The sequence below is a fragment of the Ambystoma mexicanum genome, chromosome 9 (assembly GCF_040938575.1).
Source record: "Ambystoma mexicanum isolate Mex_15411 chromosome 9, UKY_AmexF1_1, whole genome shotgun sequence".
NCBI classification, from domain to species: domain Eukaryota; kingdom Metazoa; phylum Chordata; class Amphibia; order Caudata; family Ambystomatidae; genus Ambystoma; species Ambystoma mexicanum.
In genome coordinates this window covers 990,089,435-990,103,247 of record NC_090931.1, presented here as the reverse complement: position 1 = coordinate 990,103,247, position 13,813 = coordinate 990,089,435, and the positions used below count along the sequence as shown (strand labels likewise).

The 13,813-nt window shown below is 43.8% G+C and overlaps 1 protein-coding gene across 3 annotated transcripts in view; it reads right to left on the bottom strand.

The window, feature by feature from the left end:
* Window positions 1-13,813, bottom strand: part of RAPGEF4 (Rap guanine nucleotide exchange factor 4) — a 1,521,174-nt gene that overhangs the window by 132,906 nt on the left and 1,374,455 nt on the right. For all 3 annotated transcript variants that reach the window (XM_069616226.1, XM_069616227.1, XM_069616228.1), the window contains one exon: window positions 9,882-9,972. In XM_069616226.1, coding sequence (XP_069472327.1) covers window positions 9,882-9,972 — 91 coding nt within the window. The remainder of the gene's footprint in view (window positions 1-9,881; window positions 9,973-13,813) is intronic.

Below are 13,813 nucleotides of genomic sequence, written 5' to 3'. Positions count from 1 at the left end.
GAGTGCCCATTTTTGTAATTTGAATTTTTGTAATAGTTTCTTGAAAAATGAGCAGTAGGTTTAAACTTAGATTGGAAGGTTTACTTTCATCTACATTTATTGGCACACCACTTTGTAAACCTTCAATAAGTTCACCTGAGGGAGTACTTTTGGCATATGTGAGGACTAACATTTATTGTTTTGATTAGGGTATCTTTGATCCTTAAGATATCAAGTACAGTGCCTTTTCCAAAGATTTGCGTTGAGAAATGCTTTGATCTTCCTGCTATTCTCTGCTGGTTCTAAGGTAGTAGCTTTGCTTGAGGTCCGAGGACCCGTTTTAGAATCAAGATGCACTTTTGCTGACCCCAAAATGTTTTGTTAGCTGTCTGAGTGCTACTGGTAGGGTCTTCCTGGATTCTGATGTGATGCAGGATAACTGAGAATGTTGTTGGAGCTTAATATGTGAAGGGCTTCTTAGGGTCTATGCCCATTCTTTCTTTCTCTGGGAGTTTAAGCAATTGGGGCTAGGAAAGGTTGCATCCTGTAAATGTTTATAGCTTTGTTGTTCTGCCTCTCACCCAATGCATGGGTTTTGTAGATGGTGTCCTCAGTCTTTGGTCACCAGCACTTCTCCTGACTCCTCCCTCCTTTTCTCCTTTTTCTGAGAGAGGTCTAAGGACTGTTTCCCTCCTGTCCCACTTGCTTGAATCTCTATGTAGATCAAAAGAGAAATAATCTAGAATTAACGCCTTTTTTTTATTTAGAGACATACTCCTCTGCCTGACTCTTTCCCGTCTGCCCCGATTTCTAGGGCTCAGCCAGCATAACCGCAACCTCACCCCTGACTCAGGGTGCAAATTGCAAAATGAATAAATCAGAGTGCTGGGGCCAGTTTGGTGGGTCAAATAAGATAAAAAAGGGTGGGAGACAGGAAAATGAAGGTGGTCTGGAAATTGGTGGGCCATATAAGGTAAAAGCAGGAGAAAGGCTGGAAAGAAACTGTGAACCCGAGATTGCTCTACAAAATGGAGGCAAAACACCAAATATACCAAATGCATAACCATACAAAGCAGTGACTTTTTATGTGGAGTGTAGACATTCTGGCTCCTGGGAGATATCCTGTTATCATTCAAATGCCCAACTATAAATATCTGAGTGTTGGTATTATAGCAAGAATATCCCTGACTGTGGGGTGGATCAGCAGGTAGTGGCTCAGGGCCTAAGTTAACGATGGGTCCCAGTGCCATTTCTAGGCCGATCCAGCCTGCCACTAGGAGTAATATTACTACTAGCTCCAGGGTTTAAAAACTGGGGTGTTGATAGCAATTTATTTGTGCCAATGAACGGGACATGCTTGCTGTGAACCGTTCGTTAAGACAAATACTCACTCTATATTGCTGCCATAGAACTAGAGGTCAGGAGTGATGGAGGAACAGCGCGGCAGCCCTGAAATCCAAAAGCTAAGTGGGCACGTAGAGAAGAGCCAACCGAATGCAGAGTGGGGAACGGGTGGGAAAATGGCACTGCGAGTGCGAGCAGCTGTCAGCTTGCACAGAATGTGGGCTTGGATCATAAGATTTAGCCGGTGATCCGATCAACCGGATTGGCTGCTGCACCCGCCCCAGCTTCAAACATTAGCAGCATGTTCAACCTTTGCATTTGATCATGTTTTCTTTTGCTAGGGGGATTAATTGTGTTGTCCAGTGTGGACTGAGTAAGGGGACTTTGCAAATCGGCAAACAGCCCCCCTCTTGGTTTTTCCCACCCATTTCCAAGAATGTGGTGGGTGACACCAGTGTGATCGTATTGCTCTACTACTTCTGCTACTATTATATTGTCATTTTCTTCTCGCATCTCTCGTATTCCCCCTGTGATCCATTTCACCTAGATCTCCAGATTCCTGGAGCTCTTCGCTGCTTATTTTCTCAAGATATCTGCGATCTCCTTATTGGGGATCTTCTTGAGAAAAGGTGAGAAGTGAAAAATGTGGCGTTGTTAAGGGGTTCTCAATGGGGAGCCCTTTCTATGGTTTAGTCGACCTGTGTCCAAATTCCAGTTAGATCACTGCCTTTTCTCCCGGGGATCTAACAATCACCTCTAGCCATCCTGTCTCACTCTCGCACCATTAATTGACACTTACTGTGTAAGAGAAAAAATAAAGTTAGGAATCTGTCGCGTGATTTTTACAGTTTCACAGTCCCTATGCGCAAAGGCCAGTGGAACCACTAAGCAAACTAGGCTGCTTCCAAGGGTCCCAACCAGTAGGGGCACCAAAAGGAGGGGTTTTCCCTCTGCCATCATGGAGGACAAAGGAGAAGATGCAAACTGAAGTGGCTGCAGGAAGCCCAACCAGAAATACTGTCACTCTCCTGCAAACACTGACCTCCCTTGTGTAGGAGGCGTAATGTGTCATTCCACACAGCAGTGACAGCAGGGCTACTTCTGAACCATGCTTGTTTAATGGACTGGGCACCACAGGGCTTGGCTTGCCACTATTCTCAGCAATTCTCCCAGTGCTGGAACCAGGGGAGAAGATGGCAATATGCATGCCTGAAGAACAACATTCGACAAAGGACAAGGTCAAATTCCTAACTCCGGGCAAGTCAAAGGCCGAACTTTCTGCTGGACCTTCTGAAGGCAGGGAAGCCTTGTGAGCATGGCCTAACCTAGGAGGCACTTCATAGGTATGAACTCTGAGATGGGGACGGAAGGGGTCATAGAAGTTCACTATCAGGTACCCGATAATGTTGTCCTCCATCCACTCTCAGAATGCATGGGAGAGAGCTGTGCATGGAACATATTTTGGTATGACACTGGCACCTACATTGGCATATGTGGTGGGACACTGGAGGTGCATGCTGTATCTGTACCCGTAAGTGAAGGAAGCACTGGCTAGCCATACCCAGGCTGTTCCCTGTTTGTGAGGGAAGCCTGCACATGTCCTGCCCATGCTGTACCATTATATTTGTGTAGGAATCTTGCACCTACACATTCTGTACTTGCTTGCAAGGAAAGATTGCAATCACCCTGAGCAAGCTGTACTTGTGTATATGGAAACCACCTACTGGCCCTACGTCTCCTTCTTTGTGAGGGGAAGCTTGCAGTGGATGTGCCCATATTACTCTTATTTAGAAAGAAAGAGTTCACTGCCCCTGTGCATGCTGTAACTTTACCCCTTTGCAAAGGAAGCTTGATCTGTCCCTGCACAGGTTTCAACTGGGCTGGTTTCCCATACTCGACCCGTTTTAATTGTGTTGGAAGCCGGCACTACAGGTGCCCATACTGCATATGTGTGTAAAGAAAGCTTAAACTGGCATTGCCCATGCTGCACCTGTTCCTTTAATATTCATGACGGATAAATGCATGGTTCATTCCATAGTGAACCTGAATCTGTAATTGCTGTGGTTGTAGTGGGAGCATGCACTGTTATGGCCATGCTGTAAATCTTCACTGTGTGTGGGGGGGAAGTTCTCACACACCGACCATACTCTGTGAGTTCTGTATGAGGGAACCTTGCACTGCTGCTAGTGGAATAGCTGTTAAGTGCGTGTGGTGGAAGCTTGTAGTGTTTCCCTCTGTTCTATGGCTGTTCTGTATGTGTGAGAGAAGCATGCACTGCTGCTAGTGGAATAGCTGTTAAGTGCGTGTGGTGGAAGCTTGTAGTGTTTCCCTCCGTTCTATGGCTGTTCTGTATGTGTGAGAGAAGCATGCACTGCCACTGGTGTAATAGCTGTTAAGTGCGTGTGGTGGAAGCCTGAAGTGGTTCCCGCTGTTCTATGGCTGTTCTGTATGTGTGAAAGAAGCAATCACTGCTGCTGGTGTAATAGCTGTTAAGTGCGTGTGGTGGAAGCTTGTAGTGTTTCCTTCTGTTCTATGGCTGTTCTGTATGTGTGAGAGAAGCATGCACTGCTGCTAGTGGAATAGCTGTTAAGTGCGTGTGGTGGAAGCTTGTAGTGTTTCCCTCTGTTTTATGGCTGTTCTGTATGTGTGAGAGAAGCATGCACTGCCACTGGTGTAATAGCTGTTAAGTGCGTGTGGTGGAAGCTTGTAGTGTTTCCCTCTGTTCTATGGCTGTTCTGTATGTGTGAGAGAAGCAATCACTGCTGATGTTCGAGCTATAGTCCTCCTGCCCAAATATGTAACGGAAGCTTACAATGCTGCCACTCTAACTGCGCCTGTTTAGTGTCTGAACGAAGCCTTGAACGCTGTACACCCATTCTGTAAGGGGATCTTGTCCTTCTAATGTCCATACTATACCTCACCCGGCATGAATCAGGTTTGAACTTCCTGTGGCCGTTTCTCTCTGTGAATGAAGCTTGTACAGTTTCTAACAGTGGTGTTCTTGAATAATGTGCCAAGTCTTTGCATGTTGGCCATTATTTCTTATCCTCCCTTATATGGTCCTTTTTCTTGATCTTGCCTTTGTGTGTTTGAGAAAGAGCGAGTGTGCGTAGGTGAATGAGAGCGAGCGAGCGAGCGAAAGAGAGTGTGTGTGTAGGTGTGAGAGAGACACGAGAGGGAGATGGAGAGGGAGAGAGAGAGAGAGAGAGAGAGAGAGAGAGAGAGAGAGAAGCCCTTCATCCTGCGCCAGGACTTCTGAACCATAGTGCAGGTCTTAGTGATCTTGCATATCGACGGGGGTAATGCCCTCCTCGCAGGGCTCCTGGCTGTTTTCCTCACACCCTTCAAAGCAGCCAGCCATATCACAGCTCGCCTCTTCACAGGCTCTAGGAAACCTGAATACATTACCTCTACCTTAGCCAAATTACACTGGCTCCCCATCCTGACTAGGATTTGGTTCAAAACTGTGGGCCTCACCTAAAAAGGAAATACCACTGGTACCCCAGCCTACCTGAGGGCCAAACTAAAAATATATAGCGGCACAACTTCCTCTTGCAGTAAGGCCATCGCTAGACTGGTTTCTTTCATTGAGACGTCACTTGCTAATGTCGACAACTTGCCTTATTTTCAATCAATTCCCAATCAAGATTACCTGGGAACAGATCTGTATGTTTTACTTTAGTCTAAGTGATCACACCTGTTTCACTCAGCTATTGGTTTGGCTAGACAACTTTCTTGTTATGAGCCAAAACATTTTGGAGCCCCTCTACAGAGAACACACACAGCCAAATAGCTTTTTGAATGGGATGATGCCCACAGGAGCATATATACAAATCCGTTTATAATGGTGTGCCTTGTTGAAGGAGAAATGTCCCATTACAGATCAGCCTGGTCCCGCCCACAAGGACAATCCAGCAGCAACATGCTGGGCAGCTCTCTGAACAAGAGCATCAATCCCCCTTCCCCGACCCTCCCCCCCCCACAGAAATAAAAATTCCAGCAAGGCATATTCAGCGTAATATCACTTTGCTTACGATACTGTACGCGGAGCCTCACAGCTTAGAAACAGTGCACACACCGAACACCAAAAGAACTCACTCATTTCATGCAAACTGTCTCGTAGGCTGAGCCTCCTTCATTTCACCGACCTATGCTCCCAGGTGTAGTATTATCAGTGGACATTCTTTATGTTACAGTCTTACACAAACATTCACCTGAGAAGACCAGAGCAGAAGCCAGGCAAAACGGAAAAATAACGAATGGATAAATTATAGCATGTTTTTTGCGAACATTTAATTAAAAAAAAATATAGAGTAGGGGTGGGGAGGGCTACCGGAAATAGTTGAGGTGGGGGGAGGGACGGGTGTGGTCCTCCCTTCCCCAGCAATTTCTTAAAAAAATGATAAATTGCGATATTTTCGTAATTCGAAATTCCAACATACATCCAGGTAAAACAAACTGAAAAACTTCCAACAAAAAAGTGCCCCTTCAGTAATCGGGATTGTGCGCAGGTGCTCATCCTAAAGGTACCAGTTCCCAATTTGCATTGGGGTGTACTCAAAGTTAAAGAGGGATTCTATATAAAAAATTACATACAAAAGAACAGAAGAGAGGTAAACACGTAGTCAACAGAAGATTGATTAACACCATTTTCTAAGAAATAATTAAGGAAAACAAAAGCAAGACAGAAATAATAATCCAATTCTAGCAATCTACAGTCTACGTACAGTCTAAAGGTGAGACTCGGCAAAGTGTTCACACCTTATTGGTGAGGAATTTCTTTAATAGAAATGTTTTCAGAAATTCTCAAAGATTCTGAGAGGGGTAGCTAGCCCCGACCTCTTGGGAATATTGGTCAAAATGCTTGGTGCACAGCCAGTGAAGGACTGAGATTGAGTTTATTTTCTTTTTAAACATAGGATTTGCAAATGTAGATCCTCTTTGCTTTGAAGAGTGTTAGAGGCACTAGAGACTGAGTTTATCCAGTGAGTATCTGGGTGTATTCTAGTGAATGGCTTTAGAGGCGATACAGGCAGTTTTGAAGCTGCATCATGCTTTAAATGGGAGCCAGTAGAAGGAAGTTCCTACCGGGCTGATGTGTGCTCTTGCTCCGTCTTTTGCCTCCCACTATCGGGAGGAGCTTGGAGACTTGCCACAAGTGGGCCGTCCCCTCATTGTGGGGCTACTCACTCTCCCATTTCCATGCCTCACACATGAAGATCAGAGGGAGTCATGCATGGTACTAGATCTTACATGGAGAATGTGGTTGCTCCACAAGTACCTGCCTACCCAGCGTTTCTCTCTTGGTTAGTGTGTGGTAACAGGGCATGGCTCCTTCAACGTGAGCGAATAGGGAATATTTACCTGTGGACACATGAGGATGCACCTAGTATGTGAAAGTAGCGCCTGTGAGCATGTACCTGGGCATATGAGACTGCACTCAGGCATAGGAGGTTGTACATAGGCATATCAAATAAACAGAGTATGTAAACATATGTGGCTTCGCCTGGCATGTCAAGCTGTCTCTAACGATATGAGATTCTACATAGGTATATGTTGCCTGTGACTGGAAATATGGTGCATGTAAAATGGCTTGGCTGCATTCTTTAAGCATATGTGGGAAGTACCTGTCCATTTAAGGCGCTGCCTAGCATATACGTTTGTAGATGGCATATAGTAGTAGTATCCCACCATGTGATGTTTTAACTAGTGATGGCTGTATCTGGGAATATGAGGCGGTACTATGCATTTAATTGTTGTACTATGAGGTGTAGCAAATCACTCAGTTTCAAAATGCTAATAAACACCATGGTGCCATACCAAATGTCCACTTTTCTGGCAATGTTTTTCAATCAACCGACCACACTCAACTTTGATTCTGTGCAGTAAGGTAATTGAAAGTTGGAATGAATATTAACAGGCAGAGTATTGGAGAAGAGCCCATGGCATGGAGAGAGAAATCATTCTGTGGATTAACGCTGTGGACCGGGCAATCCAAAATGGCTGATGACATTTTAGCCTCTACGTTTCCCTGTCATGTGATAGGTGCCAAGACACAAGGTATAACTGGAAGAAGAGGAGGGCCTAAGTAAAAGGAGCTGGCCACTTGGTTTGGGATAAGAAGATGTCTGGAGTTGGAACAAGAAGAGTTGTAGTTCCTGCTTAAGACACAGTGAACGGCTTTCTTCCTAGGCAGTGTTCTGACCCTGAAAGTTCTATTAATCCCAGAATGTACTGTGTACATCAAAAGTGCACCCCAGAAACACTAGGAACCCTGAAACTTCTGTGTACCCTGAAAGCGCTATGAACCCCAAAATAGCAAACCCTAAAAGTGGACTGTACCCCAGAAATTGTGTCCCTCAAAGCGAGCTGGACTCTGAAAACACTGTGAACTATGAAAGTACAGTGAATCCTGAAATTGATGTACTCACCAAAAGAGCTAAGTACACTCAAAAGCCCTGTAGGACCCCAAAAAGCATTGGGAACCTCACAAGCGCTATGAACCCTTCTGAAGACCAGGGACCTCCTTGCAGTTAGAGAATTTAGAAAATGTTTGCATGGGGCTATGTTACTGAGGTAAAGCAGGTCCACATGCACTTCAGGTTAGTTACCAGTAAGTTGCTTTATTGTAGTTACATCAAGATACATCAAGATGTCTCATAGAAACCCACTGGAACCGATCACCCAGGCAAGCTCTCTTCAAATGCCTGGATGTCAAACCTTTTAACATAACATTCCCTCACTCATACCACAGGATTCTCACAGCATTCTCTCTTACATCATAAGTTCCAGGCATCCATCCAAGCACATTACAACATGCCTCCCTTCCTTTCCAGCACTCACCATATCCCAACCAAGCACATCACAATTACCTGGAAAATTAGACAAGTATTGAAAAGAGCTGTAATCCTGAAGTGCATTGTCAAAAGCTTATGATAATGCAAATTGAGAAAGCTATGATTGTGAAGATCAGGAACACGTCCCCACTCTCTGACCATGTGACAGGTGAGATGTTGGGAGATCCCCTTAAATCATGAATGGAAATTTGAAGTTGAACTATGTCCACTTAAAAACATGAATGAAAGATTCAACATGTGCGTCACTAATAAATCATGAAGGGGAGATTCCCTAGAATCAGGAAGTAAGATTGAAGAGGTGAGGACTTACCAAATAGTCCTACATCTAAAGCTGATCTTATACTGAGTTTTCCCATCGCATGAACGGAAGATTGGACTTGCATGCAATCTCCCCAGAAAAATGAAGGCCATATGGAAGTTGTACTAAATATTGGTTAAATTATAAGTGGAATATTGAATTTGTGCGGCATGAGAAAGTATATTTGAGCTGGTGTAAAGAAGGGCTAGAAAACCCTGACAAGGAATCTGAGAATTGGCTGAAAAAGCTTGTTGGGAATCATCATGGGAATCTGAGAGAGAGTATTGAAAATGCTGACCAAACCTCCTAGAGGACTCCCTGACAAAGGTGATTGGAGGAGAACAACAAAAGGACTTTCGGATCTTTTAACTGTTGGGGATAAAGAAAGCGGGAGAAGTATTGCAGGAGGATGCCGGGGAGACCAAGAAACGATCTCCTGGATCTGACATTGATTTAGACAGAACATGTTACAATAACAAATACATTTAGCTGAATCCTCGCAAACTTGGAGAACTTAATGTTTTGATCTTGACACGCCCCACTTTGTTCTGACGATCTTGTGGCTCTCACCGCAGGATGCATCCCACAGGGTGAACCTACCTACACCCTACTGGGTGTAGCTGCAGTTGGCATGGGATGGCAGTATTTATGTTTATGAGGCTATGCATCACGTATGAGGTTGCACCTGGTATAAAACGGATTTACCGTAACATATCATGGCCAAATCTGCCTATGCTATGACACCTAATCTAGTATGCCAGTATATGGGAATGTGTGGGTGTCTCTGCATACGACGCCTGCACTTTGGCCAATGAAGCAGTACCTGGCATAGGACGGCTATAGCTGGGCACGCTAGGTCACACTCAGCATAACATTAACTGAGACTTGCAGATTTTTCAGTGCTGGTTTTTATTCTATAGATTTGGTTGCACATCAATTGTACTATGAAAATCATTAAACAAAACACACATTATAAAGCTGATTTCCACAGCATAACTACAATGCAGCACACATGTAGAGAGCCCTTTGTGCATGAGAGCTAAGAGCACTGTTAATACTAGTTGCACATTTTCCTACTCTCCCATTTCAGTTGGGCCCCACTTTATGTAGAGTGCAATGACGAAAGGTAAATTAGTTAAGAAAAGCAATCCACTTTCCTGCAGATTATACATAATTTAACACTGGTTCCTTTGCCGCGTCAGACAACTCTGGCAATGTGTGTACTGAGTCCAGGTGAGAAAGTTGAACTAGGATAGTTTGAGCGTGACAGCTACAGTATGTGGAATGTGTTAGTAGGTAAAACAGGCGTTTATTGAATCGAACTGATGAGTGTAATTTGCAACACCTATGCATGAAACAAACACAGACCGTACAAGCCGGCATACTCTGCTTTGTTCACCTACCTCCCAAGTGAGTGAAAGGCGACTTACAGCAACATTACTCAGCCCCATAATGATTGCGAAAAAAGAGTTGAGATTTTTATATTCCTTGCAGCTGAAAGACAAGATGTTTACAGGAGAGGAATTGAAAAAAAAAAACAGTCAAATAAGCTCTCACTCTAAACACAAAACAGTCACATTAAAGTGTTTATTTGCATTTTATCTTTTTTTCACTACGAACATGTACCTCAAAAGCGTTTGAAAAGCACAAAGTAATACATCTAAGAATTCCCAAACCAGCAGTGATATTAATTCCGCAATTAATTAAGCAATCAAATAATTTCCACAGATAAGATGCAGGGACTGCTGTCTGAGACAGTGTCTGCGTCTCTCTTGTGGATCTGGACTCTGTGATCGTCGCATATGAGATGGGTAAACTCACCTTTACTGCATACCAATGGTGCCTGATTTAGATTTCCTACGTGTGTATCACTTCACGTTCACATCATATCAGCACACGTTGATGTGCGCCAATTCCCAATGTCACCTCAGCAAGCAGATGTGCTTACACAGAATTACCAGACCTGGGAAATGTTCAGCAGGTGCATTTGGAGGTGGAGATAGGTCATGTGACCTCTACCTGGTTCAACCTGTTTGTAAAGCTTCCTCCTCGGTCAAAAGCAAAAGGCATAAAACAGCAGTTCCTGTTTGTTCCTGTTAGGGGCAAAAAGGTGAGCAGTATACCATGTGTCCCACCACACGCACTCCACCGCCGCTCACTCCCATCACCAGACAACACACATAAAGCAAACCACCAGTGGTAGCATGGATCCACATCACCCTTGAACCAACCCACACAGCGTCTCCGACAAGAAACTGGAAGCTCATACCCATTAAAACCCGCTCAGAAATCTCACATGCAGCTGACATAACTTACAATATCACTACTCATGACACAGATTAACTCTTCATAACTGAAACCTGGCTGACACCCAACTCTAACGACATACAAGATTACGTAACCACCAGAAACTGCAGCGTTCAATTCAGAGTCAGGCCTTAAAGGACTGGTGGAGGACTCATCCCACCCTGTCCCTGCACAAGACTGGAAAGAGCACACATTGGGTCTCTTGAAGCACTCTCCTACCACTTCCCCCTCCTTCACACAGAGAGTTTCACCTTCAACCACCTCTACAGACTTCCTAAGCCCAACACATCCTTGATTGACAACGTGACCTCCCCTAGTCACTAAGACCATAAAGGAGGTACTACTGAACCTGTTGGACACACCAAACTTCAGCCAGCAATTGACAAAAAGTAATCAAATCAAATCACTTTATTTCGGCAATGTTGCCACTCAAGAATAAAAACATCAATACACACATTAGCAATAACACAAATCTCAAGACATTTATACACATTCCATAAATACTACATTGCAAACTCTGTTTGTACACACCAATGATTAGAGTTACAATACATCTGCTATTAATACGAAGATAAATAAGAAACAACTACTTAACTATGCTAAGATCTTTACATCTCCAACCTATTTCCTTAATTTGTGCACAATCCTGTGTGCCTACGCTCTTTGTTGTTATGGGCTAGACAAGTATCAGGCGCCCATCAAGTAGACATAGAAGACAACAGAGATGCCCTTCTGGCTAATGTGTGTCTCAAAAAAGACAGTAAGAACCAACTCACAAAAGGATTCTCTGCCCACAGAAGATATAACCAAGCAAGTCTGCATTGTGCAAATTGTCTGTCTCTAAAGACTTGGGCTAGCGTTCTTGCTCTAATGTCCTTAAAGACTGGGCAAAAGAGCACAAAGTGCCGGGTATCCTCCACTGCCTCGCAACCAAAGGGACACGGTTTGCCCCTGCTGGCCCCTGACCATAGGGACAGTGTCAAGCTCGATTCAGAAGATTTCTCTCAGCAGGATTGTTTGCCCATAATAAGTAATTTTGTATTGCATCAATTGAAATGACTGCCAGATTTCTGTTAGTGCCCTTCTGTATTTCCATGTCTTCTCTCTCAGCCCTAGAGCTAGATAGCACTTGGTGCTTAAGCTGGGTCGCAACAACTTTAGTAATTAACATGGGGTTTGTCAGATGATGTTCAATATTCAGTTTTACCAACCACTTCCTTACATGTGATAGCCATGGGACTTTCATAGATCTACCTCTGGCTATCAGATTTTTTTTATCAGCGAGTGTGTTACCGCAGCTTTCGGGTTCGCCCATAATCTGACCCAGTGCAAGATTGGCTCCAACTCCATTTCATTGGCCGAAAATGGCATCCCTAGCAACTGCCTTTGCTTGTGTACACCGTCTTTATCAGGGCCAATGGCTTGGAACTATATCTCCTAACCCCCCCTCGCACCCAAGAGTCTGGTTGAACCTGGCCCCTTGCTTCTCAATATGAGTCGCAGGTTTCAAATTTGGGGTGAGACGTATCCCCAGATAGTCCAAAGACATAACTCTCTGGATTATGACACCATTTATACAGATCAGGGCCATTTTTGGACTCTTCCTACTCAGTTGACATGACATAACTGCCGACGACTTGGCATCATAAACCTTCAGATCCAATGCTGTCATAAAATCTGTATACGCTGTGACAAGGTCCTGCAAAGCTCTTGGTGTACGAGCGATCAGGACCGTGTCAACAGTGTATGCCAACACCGGGTATAGCTTCCCATTAATTTTTGGCATATCTGTAGTGGCTTGCATCAATGCCTCGCTTTGCCCATTAATATAGAAAAAACAAGATGGGAGCCATTACGCATCCTTGTCGTACTCCCGGGTGGACCTGAAAGTAAGAAGTGCAATGGCCAAAGGAACCACTTCTCACACAGGTCTGGGTACTTTTATGCAGACTAATCAACAAATCCGTTATCCCCACTGGGCAGCCCTGTGACCCAAGCACATCCTGCAGCTTTTTCCTGTTAACCTTGTCAAAGGCTGTGCTTAGGTCCATGAAGGCAAGATATATTGGCTCACACTTTAAATAAAGCGATTTAGCCAGAATCAGGTAGAGGTTTAGGATTTGTTACTTATCCCTAGTCCTGGGCGAAACCCAGTTGTATCTCATAGAGAATACAGCTGGTATTAATCCAAGATTACCCAGCAGCACTCTTCCAATGATCTTAATCAGAAAGTCGAGGAATGAGATCAGTCTGCATGAGGCCGGAATGTTTCTTGGGCCCTTTTTATAAATGGGGTAGATAATCGCCTTCCTCCATGATTCCGAATATTGCACCTTCGTACACATGACATTTTAACAGGCTGTTAATACTGGTGCCCACAATAATATATCTTCTCTGACCAGGTCAGCCGGAATACTGTGCGACCCTGGTGAACAGCTGAGTTTCTGATGGGCAATTGCATCTGCTACTTCTTTGTTGCTAAATAACACTGAATGACCTTTCTCTCTACGTTGAGAAAAAGAGACCGAGGCAAAAGTGCCTTCGGTGTGGGCCGCACACCCTTGATTCCCACTAAGGGTTAATCGATTTCTTTTGTGATCGTTATTCAGTTAATAAAATCCAACTTCAATCGTAATTCACAGATGTGTATATTTTTTAATTTTTCAATTGCTGTGTTTATAAAGCTCATAAAAAATTGTGCTTAATTGGTTAAACTTCACCAAAAAAGCTAATTATCTCAATTGAGGCAAAACAGAAAACCCATCTGGCTAATGCATTTCGGATTGTATCCTTCGTCAGAGCCAGGTTAGTACTACACACATAATAATGCATTATATGTAGATTTAGAAGGTTTACAATGTTTAAATTAATAATTGTTCCATACATCATGTGTAACAACCAGATATTCAAGAATTAATAACCAAAACAATCATAATAAACAAAACAATCATGTTAAACAAACAGGGCGCCCACAAGGACAAACAAATATTTAACAAAAAAGTGAGATGGGAGAGAGGAGAAAAAACAA